This window comes from Lampetra planeri, chromosome 76 (genome assembly GCF_965212315.1).
Source record: "Lampetra planeri chromosome 76, kcLamPlan1.2.h2, whole genome shotgun sequence".
NCBI classification, from domain to species: domain Eukaryota; kingdom Metazoa; phylum Chordata; class Hyperoartia; order Petromyzontiformes; family Petromyzontidae; genus Lampetra; species Lampetra planeri.
Genome location: NC_136181.1, coordinates 1,348,470 through 1,364,524, shown reverse-complemented (window position 1 = coordinate 1,364,524; position 16,055 = coordinate 1,348,470). Strand labels below are relative to the sequence as shown.

At 46.2% G+C, this 16,055-nt stretch overlaps 1 protein-coding gene across 3 annotated transcripts in view; it reads left to right on the top strand.

Annotated features, from left to right (window-relative positions):
* LOC144737965 (P2X purinoceptor 4-like) overlaps window positions 1-16,055 on the top strand; it is a 135,515-nt gene that overhangs the window by 48,501 nt on the left and 70,959 nt on the right. For 2 of the 3 annotated variants that reach the window (XM_078620880.1, XM_078620879.1), the window contains exons 4-5: window positions 4,514-4,661; window positions 13,744-13,815. In XM_078620880.1, coding sequence (XP_078477006.1) covers window positions 4,514-4,661; window positions 13,744-13,815 — 220 coding nt within the window. The remainder of the gene's footprint in view (window positions 1-4,513; window positions 4,662-13,743; window positions 13,816-16,055) is intronic. The other variant, XM_078620881.1, reaches the window with a different exon arrangement.

Sequence of the window (16,055 nt, the reverse complement as noted above, 5' to 3'; positions counted from 1 at the left end):
TACACCTGAATCCCGTGAGCCCCCGGCACACCAGGTTCAGTCTGCCACGGCACAACTGAACCACGACTCCCCGAGCCATATGAGCACACGGCCCATTAGTTTGAGACAACCCACGGTGTGTCTCGCCTCCGGGCTGTCAGGTCAGTCATCGGCCATAGGTCGGTGTGACCACAACTCGAGCATCACCCACCCAACAATGGCAGGCATATACTGATTAATTATTTGCCGCAGAATAGAACCCAGCCAGCATCTCTGTCCCAAATGCTGGTGCAATGACACGCCCCTCTTTAGTCAGCCACGTGCCACGACGCTCCTGTTACCCCGATGGGCGCCAACACGCCAGCAATTGCGCACAACACGCAATGCACGCACACAAGTTAGAGCGCAGCACGAGAGTCAAGGGATGATATCCATAACCACATCCCCGCGGCTCGACGTGTATACTCAAAATGGTGGAGGCCCGCGCGAAGCGCCCCACCGAGGTTTTTTCCCGCGCGCTCAAAATGGCGGCTCCCTGCGCCAAGCGCATCCCCGCGATTTCCCGCGTGCACACAAAATGGCGGCCCCCTTGCGCCGAGCGCATCCCCGCAATGTCCCGCACGCGCTGAAAATGGCGGGCCAACGTCCGAACACGTCGCCAGTTTTCCCCGTGCGTGCACCCCAGCTGCCCTTTGCTGGGGGTCACAACACACATCCCCCATCACGTTTTAACAACCCCCAACAATAGGACACACAGCCGCAGCTCGCTGCGCACAGCAGTCGTATCAGGGGAATTTTTACCCATAGTTGAACAAGACACGTTGCTCACACACACAAACTCACAATGCAACCCCTGGCCGCATGCAATCAACAGAAAGAGCGACGCCTTAGGTGGCAATTTACGGCCCCATCTCGCAACACTTGCAATTTGCTTTGACACACACGCAATCTCGTGTGCATGAACACCCATACGACCAACATTTTTGGGTCCTCCCCGAATTTTTACCAATTTCCGAACAGGTACGCACAATTAATAACAATCCCGAACCCAATGGTCAACCAATGCACCGCACTCCGTATCCGTACAGAAAACAGTCAATACAGTACATGCAGTCAGCATATCGCGATCACAAGCGTACATTTATGCACAATAGCAAGCAGAGCTGCAGGCAGACACACCATTAACTCAGTCGTACCATGCAACAAAAAAAAATTCTATTTTTTTCCCAATTAACCATGTCACACATGACACCTTGCAGCAACAACAACAAAAAATTATCAATTAACCACGTCGCACACGGCAACCCACGGGATGATAACAGAGCGGGATACACGACGCAACCGAGTTAATAATTAACTTCGCCATCAAGATAACATCTCCACGCCGCAACGCACACACACTATTTGACACTGAGCAAACAAGCAGATAGCTCGTCCATCCTCAACACACACTAATTGACACCGAGCAAACAAGCAGATAGCACGTCCATCCTGAACACACACACACACAGCCCGAACCGCGCTCCGCACGCTCGAGACATGACAACAATTGCCCCCCGGCACACGCTAGATGGGTGAGGTGTGTGTTAAGGCCGGGTGCATATCATAACGACTCGCCCGGGGCTGCAGCGGGCAGAGGACGGCAGGGTGGTGACTTGAGACGCCTCGCAGGACTCGGACGGTGAGCGCGGCGTCCTCCCGCACCTGCTCCGGTGTCTCGCACACGAGCCAGGACAGGAGTTCTCCCGCCCCAGCAGCAGCAGCGTCAGTGTCCTCTCCTTGCGGCTCCTCCCCGCAAAACAGCAGCTCAGCAGCAGGATCTACACCACGCGGCGCCTCCGAGATGGCAGCGCACGGCCGCCTCTCCGCCGTGATGTTCAAGATGGCGGCAGCTTCCCGCCGCGGCGACGACAAGATGGCGGCTTCCTGCCGTTCCTCCCCGACCACACCCAAGATGGCGGCGCCCTGCCGCGTGTCGGAGAGGGCGGGAAACGTGGCCCAGGCCCCAATGGCGGACGGCTCAGCCCCTCTCGAAGGCTCACCGCTTGCAGGCTCGCCGCCTGGCCAATCCGGCATCGTTGCCGGCGCCACCAGGGTGACAAATCCAGCAGAACGGCCCGCAGCGATTCAAGGTGGACTGCCACGTGTCGCCCATGCCTTCCATGGTCGGGACTCTCACTGCTGGAGGAAGGTCCTCTTCATCTTGTGAAGACGGTGCAGGTATCTTCTTTTTCTTGAGATGTTTTGACATCTCGTTCCACTTCTGACTCCAGTGTAATAAAGGACTCTGCAGGCAATGTAGGTCTCCGTGCGTCCTTTATTCGGGTTCTTCACCTCCGCACCCCGCTGGCCTTCTCCTCGGACCAGCGTCGTCTCCTCTCGCGCCCCGCGCACCCTCTTCCTCCTCAGCTCTTCCACTCGTCCCTTCACCCTGCTGGTCCCGGCAAGGGACCAGCGTCTCCTCTCGCGTGCCACGCACGCTCTGCTTGCCACTCCGCCAGCCCTATGTGCCCCGCACACCCTGCTAGCCACTCCGCTAGCACCCTCTGCAGCCACACCACTGCTCCGTGTGCCCCGCACACTCTGCTAGCCACCCTGCTAGCCCCGTGTGCCCCGCACACTCTGCTGGCCACCCCGCTGGCCCCGTGTGCCCCGCACACTCTGCTAGCTACCCCGCTAGCCCCATCAGCCACGCGGCTGATGGCGCGGCGGCCACCCAACGTGGTCCCGCCTCTTCACTCCATCGAATCCCCAGATCTCTTTTGGGCTCCCTCCTATAACCCCTCTCTCACGTGATCCTGACTCCTCCCTTCCGGATCGTCAGATCCGCTCATCTCTTACTGCCCCGCTGGCTCCACCTCCAATACCCGGGTCGTGTGATTGGGCTAGAGTCCAGCAGCAACCTCATTCACGCTCGCGTTACAGAAGTATAGCCATTCACAGACATGATGCCAGAAACGGCAGCCTTCTCCTTTTTAGATAACTACATTGGTCAATGTGTTTGTCCACTCAATTAAATTGGTCCTAGTTTAAAAACCGTTACACTAATTTTGTTTCAAGAATATTACAAAACATAACTGAGGATAACACAATTAAATAAACTATCATATTGAGCTGTGTCAAACAAAACGACAGGGATTTGCCATGCCATATTTTTTTTTACGCAAGGGAATTGGTAATTGAATTAATACAGGTGGAAATGTGTCAAGAATATCTACATGTCCACTGAGGACCTAAACGACACCATCAAATCACAATAAGAATATTGATTAAGCCTGCAGGAGGAATCTGATCTGATGAGCTATAAAGCTCAGTAGGGGCAACGGGTAAGCACATTACAACAACAATAAATACACAAACCAGACAGTAGTGCACAGTACAAGAAAGGTAAATAAATGACCCAAACATACAAATAAAACTAAACCATTCCATCCTTCCAGACAAGTCCATTGAGGTATGGATGAACTTATTGTTCAAAAGCAACCTGGCCACAATTGACAGCTTTTACAACGTGGCCCATTATTTGGACATTCCTAGTAGCAAAACAAATTAAATAGTCTAAATGCACGTTTCTAAATGTGAAGGGGAAAACCGGAGGACCCAGAGAAAAAATCCACGCGACCATGGGGAGGAAGAGAGACATGCAAACTCCAAATATACAACAGGCGTCGGGGTTGGGATAGAGCAGGTACTTCAAACCGTATGGAATGTGAGGGATATGGAGATTGGAGGCAGATATGTTATGATTGTGTGAACGATAATCATAATGGGGTACTGGGCAGAGATGAGTCAAACTTGGTAACATGATCATCATTAATCGTGTTTGCCTGTGTGACAAAACTATTACGATTTAAACTTTATTTTTTTTATTTGTCCAGGTAAGGTCCACTGAGCTATTTAGCTTTTTGAGTAACAACCTTGCCACAAATAATAGCTCAACAAAGTGTTTTAACATGTGGAAATGTATAGCGGCCAAATACTCGAAACGCATGTTTCTAAATGTGGAGTGAAAAACCAGTGGACAGGAGAAAATTCCACGTGACCACGGGGAGAGAGAGACACATTCAAACTCCAAATATACAGCAGGCGTCTGGATCGGGATTGAATACATGGCCTCCTGTATATCTGGCAAGGGAGATAACATCTCCTAGCTACCGCGGCACCAATAATTTGGGGGTATAATTTACTTCGGTACTCGCAAAATTAAATCAGAATGAGGTCAGAGAAGATAATGTAGGAGGGAAAGTCAGGTAATAATAACGTGATGTGTTATTCAGGGCATGGTGCCAGGGAAGATTATTAAATTAAAACGAACAAGTAATTGTTTTTTTTGTATGGAGGAGAGGAACAAACAGATGCAGGCATGTGCTGTTGGTGAGTTGGTAATCACTGTTTTGATGTCGTAATTTGGTAATACACTACCATCAAACATCCCAATGCAGGACACTTGTGGAAAATGGTTTGAGAGTTTACCGGATATTAATCATACTTAATTATTATAGTAATACGTGTGGTGTTTATTTTGTGCTTGCAGATATGTAGTGGGTTTTGAACATGCTTATCGAGAGTATGAGGATGTGACCAGCGCTGTCCGTGTGAAAGTGAAAGGCACAGCTAAAGTCGACATCCCCAATGAGGGAGTGAGAACGTTCGACTCGGCCGACTACGTCGTGCCTGACCAGGTATGTATAATTTTATATTTAGCTTTTTCCTTATTCAGTCTATGATTTTCTATATTGTCATGTTATGAAACCCCAACACCTTGATCATTGTCACAGAAAGCAGTGTGACATCATTCCATGTTTGAGAATGGCCTATGGAAGGGGGCATTGCACAAGTACATCTATGCCCGTAATCGACACTGGTGCATCTATTTATAGCTTCTGCAAAGAGTTCTTCACATAGCAAAACAACTGAATTTGTCATTCTCAGAACTGAATTTGTCGAAAATATATCAACCGAATACAATTATGGCTTTTGCGCAGTTATTAGTGACTGAACTCATAGCAATCTGATGGCTTAAGCACAAGGATTTGAACCACAGGTCTCAGTGGTTCCAACAGAGATTGCATACACGCCAGATTAACATTTTGTAAGTGACAAAAACATTTTTTTACGTAAAATGCGGTATTTTTCCGCATATAACCCGCGGGGTATACCACTTTTTACAAACAAAACAAGACCCTGCAGGGTATATGGAGGTGCGGGCTATCCCAAAACTATTTTACACGTGTGACATGTCATAACTCGTTTAATTTTTTCATGGTAGGACTATCCATTATGCAACACTTACCTTTGACTAAAGCACTGCTAAATAAGCCACTCACACTAAAATTGCACATGTTATCACGTTTTAAACGATTCGAATTGTTTGTACAATGAAACGACAATGTTTGAAGTGGGCACACTTTGTTTACCGTAATACTTTCAGTAGTTGTAGGGGGGTGCGAAAGTTTCAGCTGAGGCTATGGATTGCACAATGGGAAGGGCCTTAACAAGCGTCTACCAGACCCGGAATTATAATTGCTGAGTCCCTTCGGCCGCTGCTATTGGTTGAGCACTATACAGTCGCGACCATGAGCTTTGTTTCAAACTTACAATGGCTTGGTTGCCAGGACGCAATGGCGTTACCGTAGTGCCGCAATTGTCTGCGCAGTGTGCAATCTACCAGTGCTAAAACTGTACAGGGGTAACTACCGGTCATATGATGAAGTCGAATGCTGGTAAGCCTAACAGTACGCTTACTTACTTATCTACCAGTTATGTGTTACTTATTTATTTGATATTTACTTTTGTTACTTATTTACTGTTTTAAGTTCACTCGTTTCCGGTTAGTTTGTTTTCTTTGTGAACGTTATGAGTTTGATTTGAACAATTGATAGTGGAATGTAGTTGAATTAAGCTGCGGTGACGACATTAAAGATATGAATGCATGTGGGATATATGGAGGTGCGGGCTATCTGAAATTTGTTTAACACAAAATGCAATTTTTGCAGGGTATATGCGTCTGCGGGTTATATGCGTATGCGGGCTATATGCGGGAAAATACGGTAGTAATATATAATTTCAAGTAATGGCACGAATTAATAACATAAGTAATGTTTTAATGATGATTGCTAAGTGCAGTCCCATAGCCTCAAAGTACCAAGGCGCCAGCAGCAAGCAATATTATTGGAGGTATCGTAGATATGAGTTCAGTCGCTAATTCAAGTGAGCAAGGCTATAAGAACTTGTGGAAAATAGATGATGGGAGTAAGTTTTAAAGTTCAGATGTGCGAGGGAAGAAGAAGAAAAATAAATCTGTGGTTTGGTGGTCCACAATATTTATATGTGAAGCAGGAAACTTGATAGACTGAGCCATCAACTTAGGTCCAGGAATAAAGGAGTGAAGTTTTTGGAAAACAGAGGCAACAGACCACCGATGAGTAGTGACTGGAAATAATTGAGTGTTGAATCATCATTCTAAATTACTCTTTTAAGTCTTCTTGGTTCTTTCGGTAAAGTCACGTAGAAGGGAAGTAATAAAATAATAAAAATAAAACATAATAAAATAATTCTCACGACGTTTCGGCCACAACACAAGCAGCCGTCCTCAGGTGAAGACCAGGTCTGTCGAGGCGACAGCGTCTAAATGAAACACCACCACGCTTGGAGCGTCTATTTAAGCTGGGTTGGAAGGGGGGGGGGGAAATGCGCCTTGACAAAAAAATCTGCATATCAAGAGGAATTTAGCATATTTATGGGAAATGCAGGAATGCGAATAGTGCTAATTAATGAAATGCGTAGGAGGTGAGCGGGGGGTTTTCAAAGTCATATTATGCCTATGCATTATGCAGGATTAGCAGCATCAAAGGGAGGGGGTAGGGGTAGCATTAATAAAGGGAAGGAATGTTAATAGTATGTAGCTGCAGTAACTAAACAACCACGTAAAAAGCTAAAGTATAAACTACATAGTATCATCAGTATGCTAAATTTACTCTCAATAAGCTGAGCTACCAACCGTAAGCAATACATTTCAATTCTAGGTCGCAAAAAATATAATGTGCTTCCAGCTAAACTTTTAAAAACGTTTTCCTTACATCACACAGGTTTATCCCGTACTATATGCTGCCATAGACAACCCAACATTTGGCAAGAGATAATAGAGAACAAGTGATACCGTCACTTATCATCTCTCTGTAGAAGAGACAAATGCTTGGCAATTATAGTTAAACCACCCTAGATAGTTAATTTTCCATACTTCAAAATCATAATCAGAATACTTATTTAGATTGGAGGAACCCGATGAGCTATGAAGCTCTTTTTCACGTAATTTGATCAAACTCGGACATATATATCTTGACTAGAAAGTAATTACCTTTTAACATTGGATAATTTACCAGCAAACCTGTCTCTGCGAATGAGATACGGTTCAGAGTTTGCTTGTATGTATACTGAACTTCTTTCTCACAGTACATAGCCAACCCTACTAATTGTCCTGAATCAAAGCTGCCGAATTGTTTTACTCCCAGAACGTCCTGGGGCTATGCGTTGGGTAAAGATATAACTTTTTTGTTCTGCTAATAGGCAGTTAAACTAAGTATACATATCGTCTGCTTATCGATTTCCTCACTGTGACATGTCTGCAATATCGATCATTAAAACACGTGACAATGGCCATTGTACACTACCCTGCCTTTTTGTTTATTCACTGGGTGATGTGTTAAATGTGTGGCAGTCACACTACAAAGATGATTACAAAGAGTGCTATGGTAGCGGGTAGTTTGTGACAACTACCTCAGGGCGTGACGATCCTGCCCCATGCAAGTCCCAGGAACAGCTGGCCTGGCTGTAAGTACCTGGTAAGGGCCCCTCCCAGGGTCACGCAGTCCTATCACTGCCTTGTGAGTGTCTCTGGAGAGTCAAAGGCTAAGGGAGTAACCCCCTACAGAAAATCAGGAGTGGGGGGCCCCTTAGGCGGTTTAGTGACACAGCAGCACATCCCGGAAACCCAAGATTTCCATAGAAACCTACCTGGGCTTTGCGCCAACAAGAGGTGCAAGAATGGAAAGAGGACACTCTAGGCCACCTTACCGTGGTCAAAAACCACGGATGGTAGCAGTCACGGGTTATAAGCTCATTTTAGATTGGCGTAGAAAATGGGTGCTATGGCTTGCCCATCATCGGTGGGAGGGGTCATTGTACCCCAATGGATATGAACCGCCTGCCTCAAGGTGGGCAGCTCCCGGCCAATAAGGTGCTTTCCCACTTTGGCTCACCTGCTCCAATGGGTGCTTGGAGCTTATGGTTCATCACCAGACAAGTGGGTTGCAACACCTGCACCAGACAAAAGCAAAGGAAAGAAGATACCAGCCCTTCACGTTGAAAACTGGAATGCACGTACAATGTGTCCTGGCCTCTCCGAAAATCTATTGCAGATTGAGGACATCCGCAAGGCCGCAATTATGGACAGGGAGCTGGTTGGACTCCATGTGGATATTGCAGCACTGCAGGATGCCCGGCTTGCTGACAGTGGCTCACTATGAGAGAGTGACTACACTTTCTACTGGCAAACAAAACAGCAGAACGAACCAAGGCGACATTGTATTGGGTTCGCCGTCAAAAACACTCCTTGGCATGACAAAACCATCAACCGCAGGCTCCGAGCAGATTCTACTGATGAGACTGCTCACTGCTTCTGGCCATGTAAACTTCCTGAACGTCTATGGCCCAACACTCGACTCACCTCTGGAGACTCATGACCAGTTCAATGAGGAGATTCACAATATCATTAGCAAAATCCCTAGCTTTGAGCACGTGCTTCTGTTGGGAAACTTCAACGCAATGGTTGGGGCTGACCATGATGCGTGGCCCATTTGCCTTGGCCATCACGGCATGGGAAAAATGAACGCTAGTGGCCAATGACTACTTGAGCTCTGATCATACACAATATCTGTATCACCAACTCATTTTTTCTCACAAAATCCTGCCATAAAGTGCCATGGAGACATCCAAGGTCTCTCCATTGGTACCAACTGAATATTGTCATCACCAGACGAGCCCTCCTCAATTCAGTACTCATCACATGCAGCCAGCACAGTGCAGTCTGTGACACTGATCACTCACTTTTATCCAGCAATGTCAGACTGCACCACAAAAAGATACACCACCTCAAATAAAATCGCTACCCACGCATCAATTCTGTCAAGACCGCCCTCCCAGAGCTCATTCAGGCATTCCAACATAGCCTTGAGCAGCTCCTACACAAAACACCAGATGGAAGCATGGAGACAATGTGGGAATTCATCAGAGACACCATCTTCAATGCAGCCATCAACACCTTCGGAAAAGCAGACAAAGACAGAACACAGACTGGTTTGAGGAACACCTGACTGTATTGTAATCCATCCTCCAAGCCAAATGCACGGCACTCCTGAAGTACAAGCAAACCCCAGTGCAGGATAATGAAGCACTCTGAAAGCTGCCCGCAGTGCAGCTCAAACGACCGCCAGACGCTTTGCCAACTACTGGATGAACCTCAGCAGTAGGATCCAACTGGCCTCTATCCGTGCCATGTATGAAGGCATCAAGACAGCATTTGGTCCAAACATCAGGAGGACTGCCTCCCTGAAATCCAGCACAGGGGCCACCATTACTGATAAACACGAGCAAATGGCTAGATAGGTCGAACACTACTCAGAGCTCTACTCACGAGGCAACAGTGTGCAGAGGCTGCCATTGCTGCTGTAAAGCCCCTACCAAACCATGCACGAACTGGACAATGTCCCAACCTTGAAGGAAATTGATAACTCCATCAACTCACAAGCCAGCAGCAAGTCCACGGGACAGGACACCATCACAAATGATGTACTGAAACATACGAAATCTGCCATCCTCACAAAACTCCACAAACGTCCCTGCCAGTGCTGGAAAGAAGGTGCAGTGCCTCAAGGCTTGAGATACTCCAACATCTTCACCCGATATAAAAAAACAGGGTGAACATGGGGACTGGAATAACTACCACGGCATCTCCCTGTTGAGCATCGGGAGGCAAACCTTTGCCCATGTGGTCCTCAGCAGGTTGCACATACTAGCTGAGAAGACGTATCCTGAGGCACAGTGTGGCTTCAGAGCAGGAAGGTCCACCATCGTCATGCTCTTCTCCTTGCGTCAGCAACAGGAGAAATGTCGTGAACAGAGGATGCCCCTGCATTTATTGATCTAACAAAGGCATTGACCTAATCAGCAAGGGAGGCCTCTTCAAGCTACTGAAAGTGATCAGCTGCCCACGCAAGCTGCTGGCAGTCATCTCCTCTTTCCATGACCACATGAAAGGTACAATACAGCACAGCGGCACCACCTCGGAGGCATTTTGTATGCTCAGCAGTGTAAAGCAGGGGTTCGTGCTTGCCCCTACACTGTTTGGCATATTTTCCTCACTTCTGCTCACACATGCCTTTGGGACAGCAAAAGAGGGAGTCTTTCTCCATACAAGATCTGATAGCAAACTCTTCAACCTTTTCCGCATCAGATCCAAAACCGAAGTCCGAAAAGTCCTCATTAGAGAACTCATATTCGCTGATGATGCCGTTCTGACAGCTCACACAGAACAAGGTCTGCAGACACTCATCGACCAGCTTGCCAATGCCTGCAACAACTGTGTCCTGACAATCAGCCTGAAAAAGACCAATGTTATGGACCAGGATTTCAGAGACACCCCATCCATAAACAGTGGCAGCTATACCCTGGAAGCTAAATTTTGACTTAAAGCTTTTGTAACTGCAGAAATTAATTCTTTGGGTCTTTAGGTAAATTCACGTAGATAGGTTCAAAGAAAAAAAAAACTACGACGTTTCGATCGCAACACAAGCAGTCGCTTGTTTCGATCGCAACACAAGTAGTCACTTGTGTTGCAATCGAAACGTTGTACTTTTTATTTATTTTATTTTAACCTATCTACATGACTTTACCAAAAGACCACAAAAATATGAACCTTGGAAGCCGTTCAGGACTTCACCGACCTAGTCCTTGGGCCAGACCAGATATTGGTACCACCCAAGGTGGCACAACTTCAATGGTGCCATTTTTTTTGTTACACCAACAGAAGTAAAATAATACATGATAGCCTTTCCAAATGAGCAGCTGTTTAATTTTTCTCAAAGGAAACCTGTTTTTGCACCTATCGCAATCACGCCTATTTGCCGGGACGTTACAAATAAAACATTCCAACACCTCTGCTGTTAATTAAGACAATAAATAATTTACAAAATGGATGTTTGTCCCCAAGGCATGTATTTCATACAAATTCTTGCATTTATTCACGCTTGTTCTTCAACTTACGTGACTTAGTTAAGTTTGGAATAGATTGGCGCTATCTGTTTTCCTTTTGTTTCTAGCAGCTTGTTTGCTCATGATCATTTACTGGCAGGTTAGGGAAGTACTGGTGGTTCTGTATTATTTCGGTTCAGTAAAGATCTAAAGTGATAACTTTACCCTCAATGTATTGTTAATGTACCTGATAAGATTATTAGTTAAGCTCAGGTACTATAGGCAAAATTGTAATTTTTGTTCAGTTTGTCAATTTTGAATATTTTTTTATATTTTGCTTCCATAAATTGTAAACTTTCATAACATGCACACAATTATTACCAATAACTTTGTTATTAGTAATGCACACAATAACTTTGTTATTGGTAATAACTTGGGTTCCACCATCACCTGCAACTTGTACCGTGTTACAGAGATTGACAAGCAGATTGGGAAGGCGTCTACAGCTATGTTCAGATTGGCAAAAAGAGCATGGGAGAACAAATCCCTAACTCTCAACACCAAAGTACAGGTGAACCGGGCCTGTGTCCTCAGCATCCTCCTTTATGGGTCTCAGTCCTGGACAACATACAGTGAGGGAAAAAAGTATTTGATCCCCTGCTGATTTTGTACGTTTGCCCACTGACAAAGAAATGATCAGTTTATAATTTAATGGTAGGTTTATTTGAACAGTGAGAGACAGAATAACAACAATAAAATCCAGAAAAGCACACTACGCCGTGAAGGACTGAAATCCTGCAGCGCCCGCAAGGTCCCCCTGCTCAAGAAAGCACATATACATGCCCGTCTGAAGTTTGCCAATGAACATCTGAATGATTCAGAGGACAACTGGATGAAAGTGTTGTGGTCAGATGAGACCAAAATGGAGCTCTTTGGCATCAACTCAACTCGCCGTGTTTGGAGGAGTATTGCTGCCTATGACCCCAAGAACACCATCCCCACCGTCAAACATGGAAGTGGAAACATTATGTTTTGGGGGTGTTTTTCTGCTAAGGGGACAGGACAACTTCACCGCATCAAAGGGACGATGGATGGGGCCATGTACCGTCAAATCTTGGGTGAGAACCTCCTTCCCTCAGCCAGGGCATAGAAAATGGGTCGTGGATGGGTATTCCAGCATGACAATGACCCAAAACACACGGCCAAGGCAACAAAGGAGTGGCTCAAGAAGAAGCACATTAAGGTCCTGGAGTGGCCTAGCCAGTCTCCAGACCTTAATCCCATAGAAAATCTGTAGAGGGAGCTGAAGGTTCGAGTTGTCAAACGTCAGCCTCGAAACCTTAATGACTTGGAGAAGATCAGCAAAGAGGAGTGGGACAAAATCCCTTCTGAGATGTGTGCAAACCTGGTGGCCAACCACAAGAAACGTCTGACCTCTGTGATTGCCAACAAGGGTTTTGCCATCTAGTACTAAGTCATGTTTTGCAGAGGGGTCAAATACTTATTTCTCTCATTAAAATGCAAATTAATTTATAACATTTTTGACATGAGTTGTTCTGGATTTTGTTGTTGTTATTCTGTCCCTCACTGTTCAAATAAGCCTACCATTAAAATTATAGACTGATCATTTATTTGTAAGTGAGCAAACATACACAATCATCAGGGGATAAAATACTTTTTTCCCTCACTTTATGCCTGTCAAGAACATCGACTAAAAACATTCCACCACCGCTGTCTCAGGCGCATCCTCGGTGTCAGATGGCAAGACCGCATTCCCAACACCTCAGTTTTCAACATGGTCAACATTCCCTGCATGTACTCTCTACTCAATCAAAGGAGACTGAGATGGCATGGACACGTGCACTGCATGCAAGATGGCAGAATACACAAGGATGTCTTGTACGGCGAGCTGGCATCAGGCACACGACCCACTGATCTCCCAGTCCTGCGCTTCAAAGATGTCTGCAAAAGACACACTGCATGGCAGACCAACAGGGAGTTACATAAAGAAAAATCAACAAACATTTGTAGAGCTGCCACCGCATTCACTTGCAATGGTTGTGGTAAGGATTGCCACTCAAGAATTGGCCTACTAAGTATTTTTAGGCACTACAAACTCCACAGCTGACCTCGTAAGGCACGAAATAATTGTCTCTCGAGACACACAGGCATCATCGACAGGCAGAAGCCTAAATGTCACTGGTGTAATTTGTCCACATTGATGGAGAAGTGATGTCATTGTATTGTGACTGCCGTACTATTTAAAGCATCACTAAGTGTCGTGTCTGACGCTCAGAACTATATTTTTTAACCTGTGTTTTTTCTCATTAATCAAGCTTAACTCGTATAAAACATCATGGAATGCACAATCTCAGTACATAGTTACAAAAATAAGAGCTACTGTTTGGATAGGTGTCTTCAAGTGTAAGAGTGCACTTCAATTAATACGTTTTGTGGTCACTGAACTAAGGATGAAGCCATCTCTATGAATGTTTTGCCTCGTCACATGTCCTGCAGGAGCCCAATACGTTTTTTGTGATGACAAACTTCATTGTCACCAAGAACCAGGCACAAGGGAAGTGTGCAGAGGTAAGCGATCACTCAAACTGTGTCCCTATGTGCTGTACTCTTTCTGTGAACCCCCGCTGCTTCCAAATCAGTATTGCCCAAGACATATTGGGATAATTATCAACAGTGTGAGGAGAAATTAAGTGGAAATTAAGCAATAATTGAATGCAGTTTTGCGTGTGACAAGATGAATGGGGTGTGTTGTTTATGCCGGATTATGAAATTTTGATAAAAATTAATAAAAATTAATAATTTTCCGAAGAATGCGTAAATCGCATAAATGATGTTAATGTGTACAATTATATGCATAAATTATGATTATCAACGAGATAATCGTAGTAATTTATGCGGATGCTTGCGATTATGTTAATGTGTGCTGCTATGATAATTAGGCTTAGCTTCGTTATCCAGAGTTGTATCAATCGAGATAAAACGATTATCTTTGATTAAACATTTACTGATTGTCTTAGTGTGTTTATGTTATGTTAGGTCTCCAAATTCATATCTCATCGCAGGTAACAGTTCTTATGAATAAGACAGTTTTGCATGGACTGGGAAAGAAGCACTCGAACACTTGGTGTTAAGCAATTTTAATTCTAAACAAACATTTGACACTCTAATATGCAAAGGCAAAAGTATACGTCAATAGATTCATCGGCATGATTATGCAATTAACGAAAATAAATGACTCAAACATTTCTTATCCATGTAACTCGACGGCAGCAACTGCTTTGCACAATCAGTTGATATTGAACGCACCACCTTGAAATGGCAACCCTTTTTGAAACACAAAGATAACTTTTTGAAAGTCTTATTCGTGTGCGTGTTGTGTGTGCGTTGTCCCCTTGTAAAATTAATAAAAAAATTTCTTAGAGCCGGGAGTTGTGTCGTTAGCTTGTGGGGTGTGGGAGGGAATATACAAACAGCGGCCAGGTTCTCTCTGGCTTGGGCGTGGCCGCAGCGAGCCCGTGCTGCTCCCTCGCTCGGGCGTGTCTCTGCTCGTGCGCTCTCACTCTCCACTGCTGGACGACGAGTTGGCACGACGCTCGCCGACGTGGTGCGCGATGATTCCGTCGTCGCTGCTGAACGTCTTGTCTGTTCTCACTAGGTGTTGGTCGGTGTGTGTGTGTATCAAACACACGGCGCATTCGATGGCGCTCTCTCTCTCTTGGTGGCAGCTCCAGGCTTCTCCACTGCTGGATGATTGTTGAGTCGGCACGATGTTCGCCTTCGGCGGTGCGCGATGATATCGTCGTCGCTCTCTCCTTGATCGCTGCCACTTCACACGGACACTCGCCCTTACTTCAGGCTGTGTTGGCTCAGGCTCTGGACGACGCGGCTGTGCGTGCTCACCGGCTTGGAGCGCTCTGGCGATGAACGATGGCTCTTGTTGCTCATCCGCTGCTGCTCGTCCTTTTCGATGCTCGCTTGGTCGACGCTTGGCGATTTCCGCCCTTCTACAGGTTGATTGCTTGTTGTCACTTGTCACTCTCTCTTCTCCGTGCTTTCCTTTGTTCGTGCAGCTGCCAGCTTCACTCGCATTTAACCACACCTCGACACTTCGTTCTGCGAGAAGCGACACCTGCCATCGGTATCGGTGTTTGCTCCCTCAAGACGCTCCACCAGCTGGAGCACGGCTGAACCCAGCCTCGACCCAGGTTGAACTCAGTTTTCTGTCACTCGAACGACCCCTCCTCGTTCCATCTCTCATCGAGGCACGACTCGCCCCAGCTCCCTTGCGATGCTCTGTCGCAACGCTGCGTCGCAAGCCGAGTTGCGAGACTGAGCACGACTCGAACCAGACTGCACTCAGACTGTCACTGTAACGACCCCTCGTCGTCCCATCTCTCCTCGAGGCACGATCCGCCCCAGCTCCCTTGCGAGCCCCCTCGCAAGCCGAGTTGCAAGACTGAGCGCGACTTGAACCAGACTGCTCATTCGTGATGTGCGCTTGTGCTTAAAACTCAAAACGTGAACACCCTCTCCTCTCTGCGCATCTCTTGCGAGAGGAACAACAAACCAAAAAAACCAGACATCCCAGCTATACCAGCACAGACCCTTCCCCCTCGCGACCCTTTGACCCCTCCTCCCTCTGAGTGGGTCAGTCCGAGGCCAGACCCCCAATACGTATTCAGGCTGGTATGTGTTTGTGCCAAATCGTTGGAAGACAAAGGTGGCTGAGGAGATTTATGCAATACATTTATATGGTCCTGTGTGTTACATTTATTCTTGATATTTCTTATGAGTTCCCTCGTTCTTAG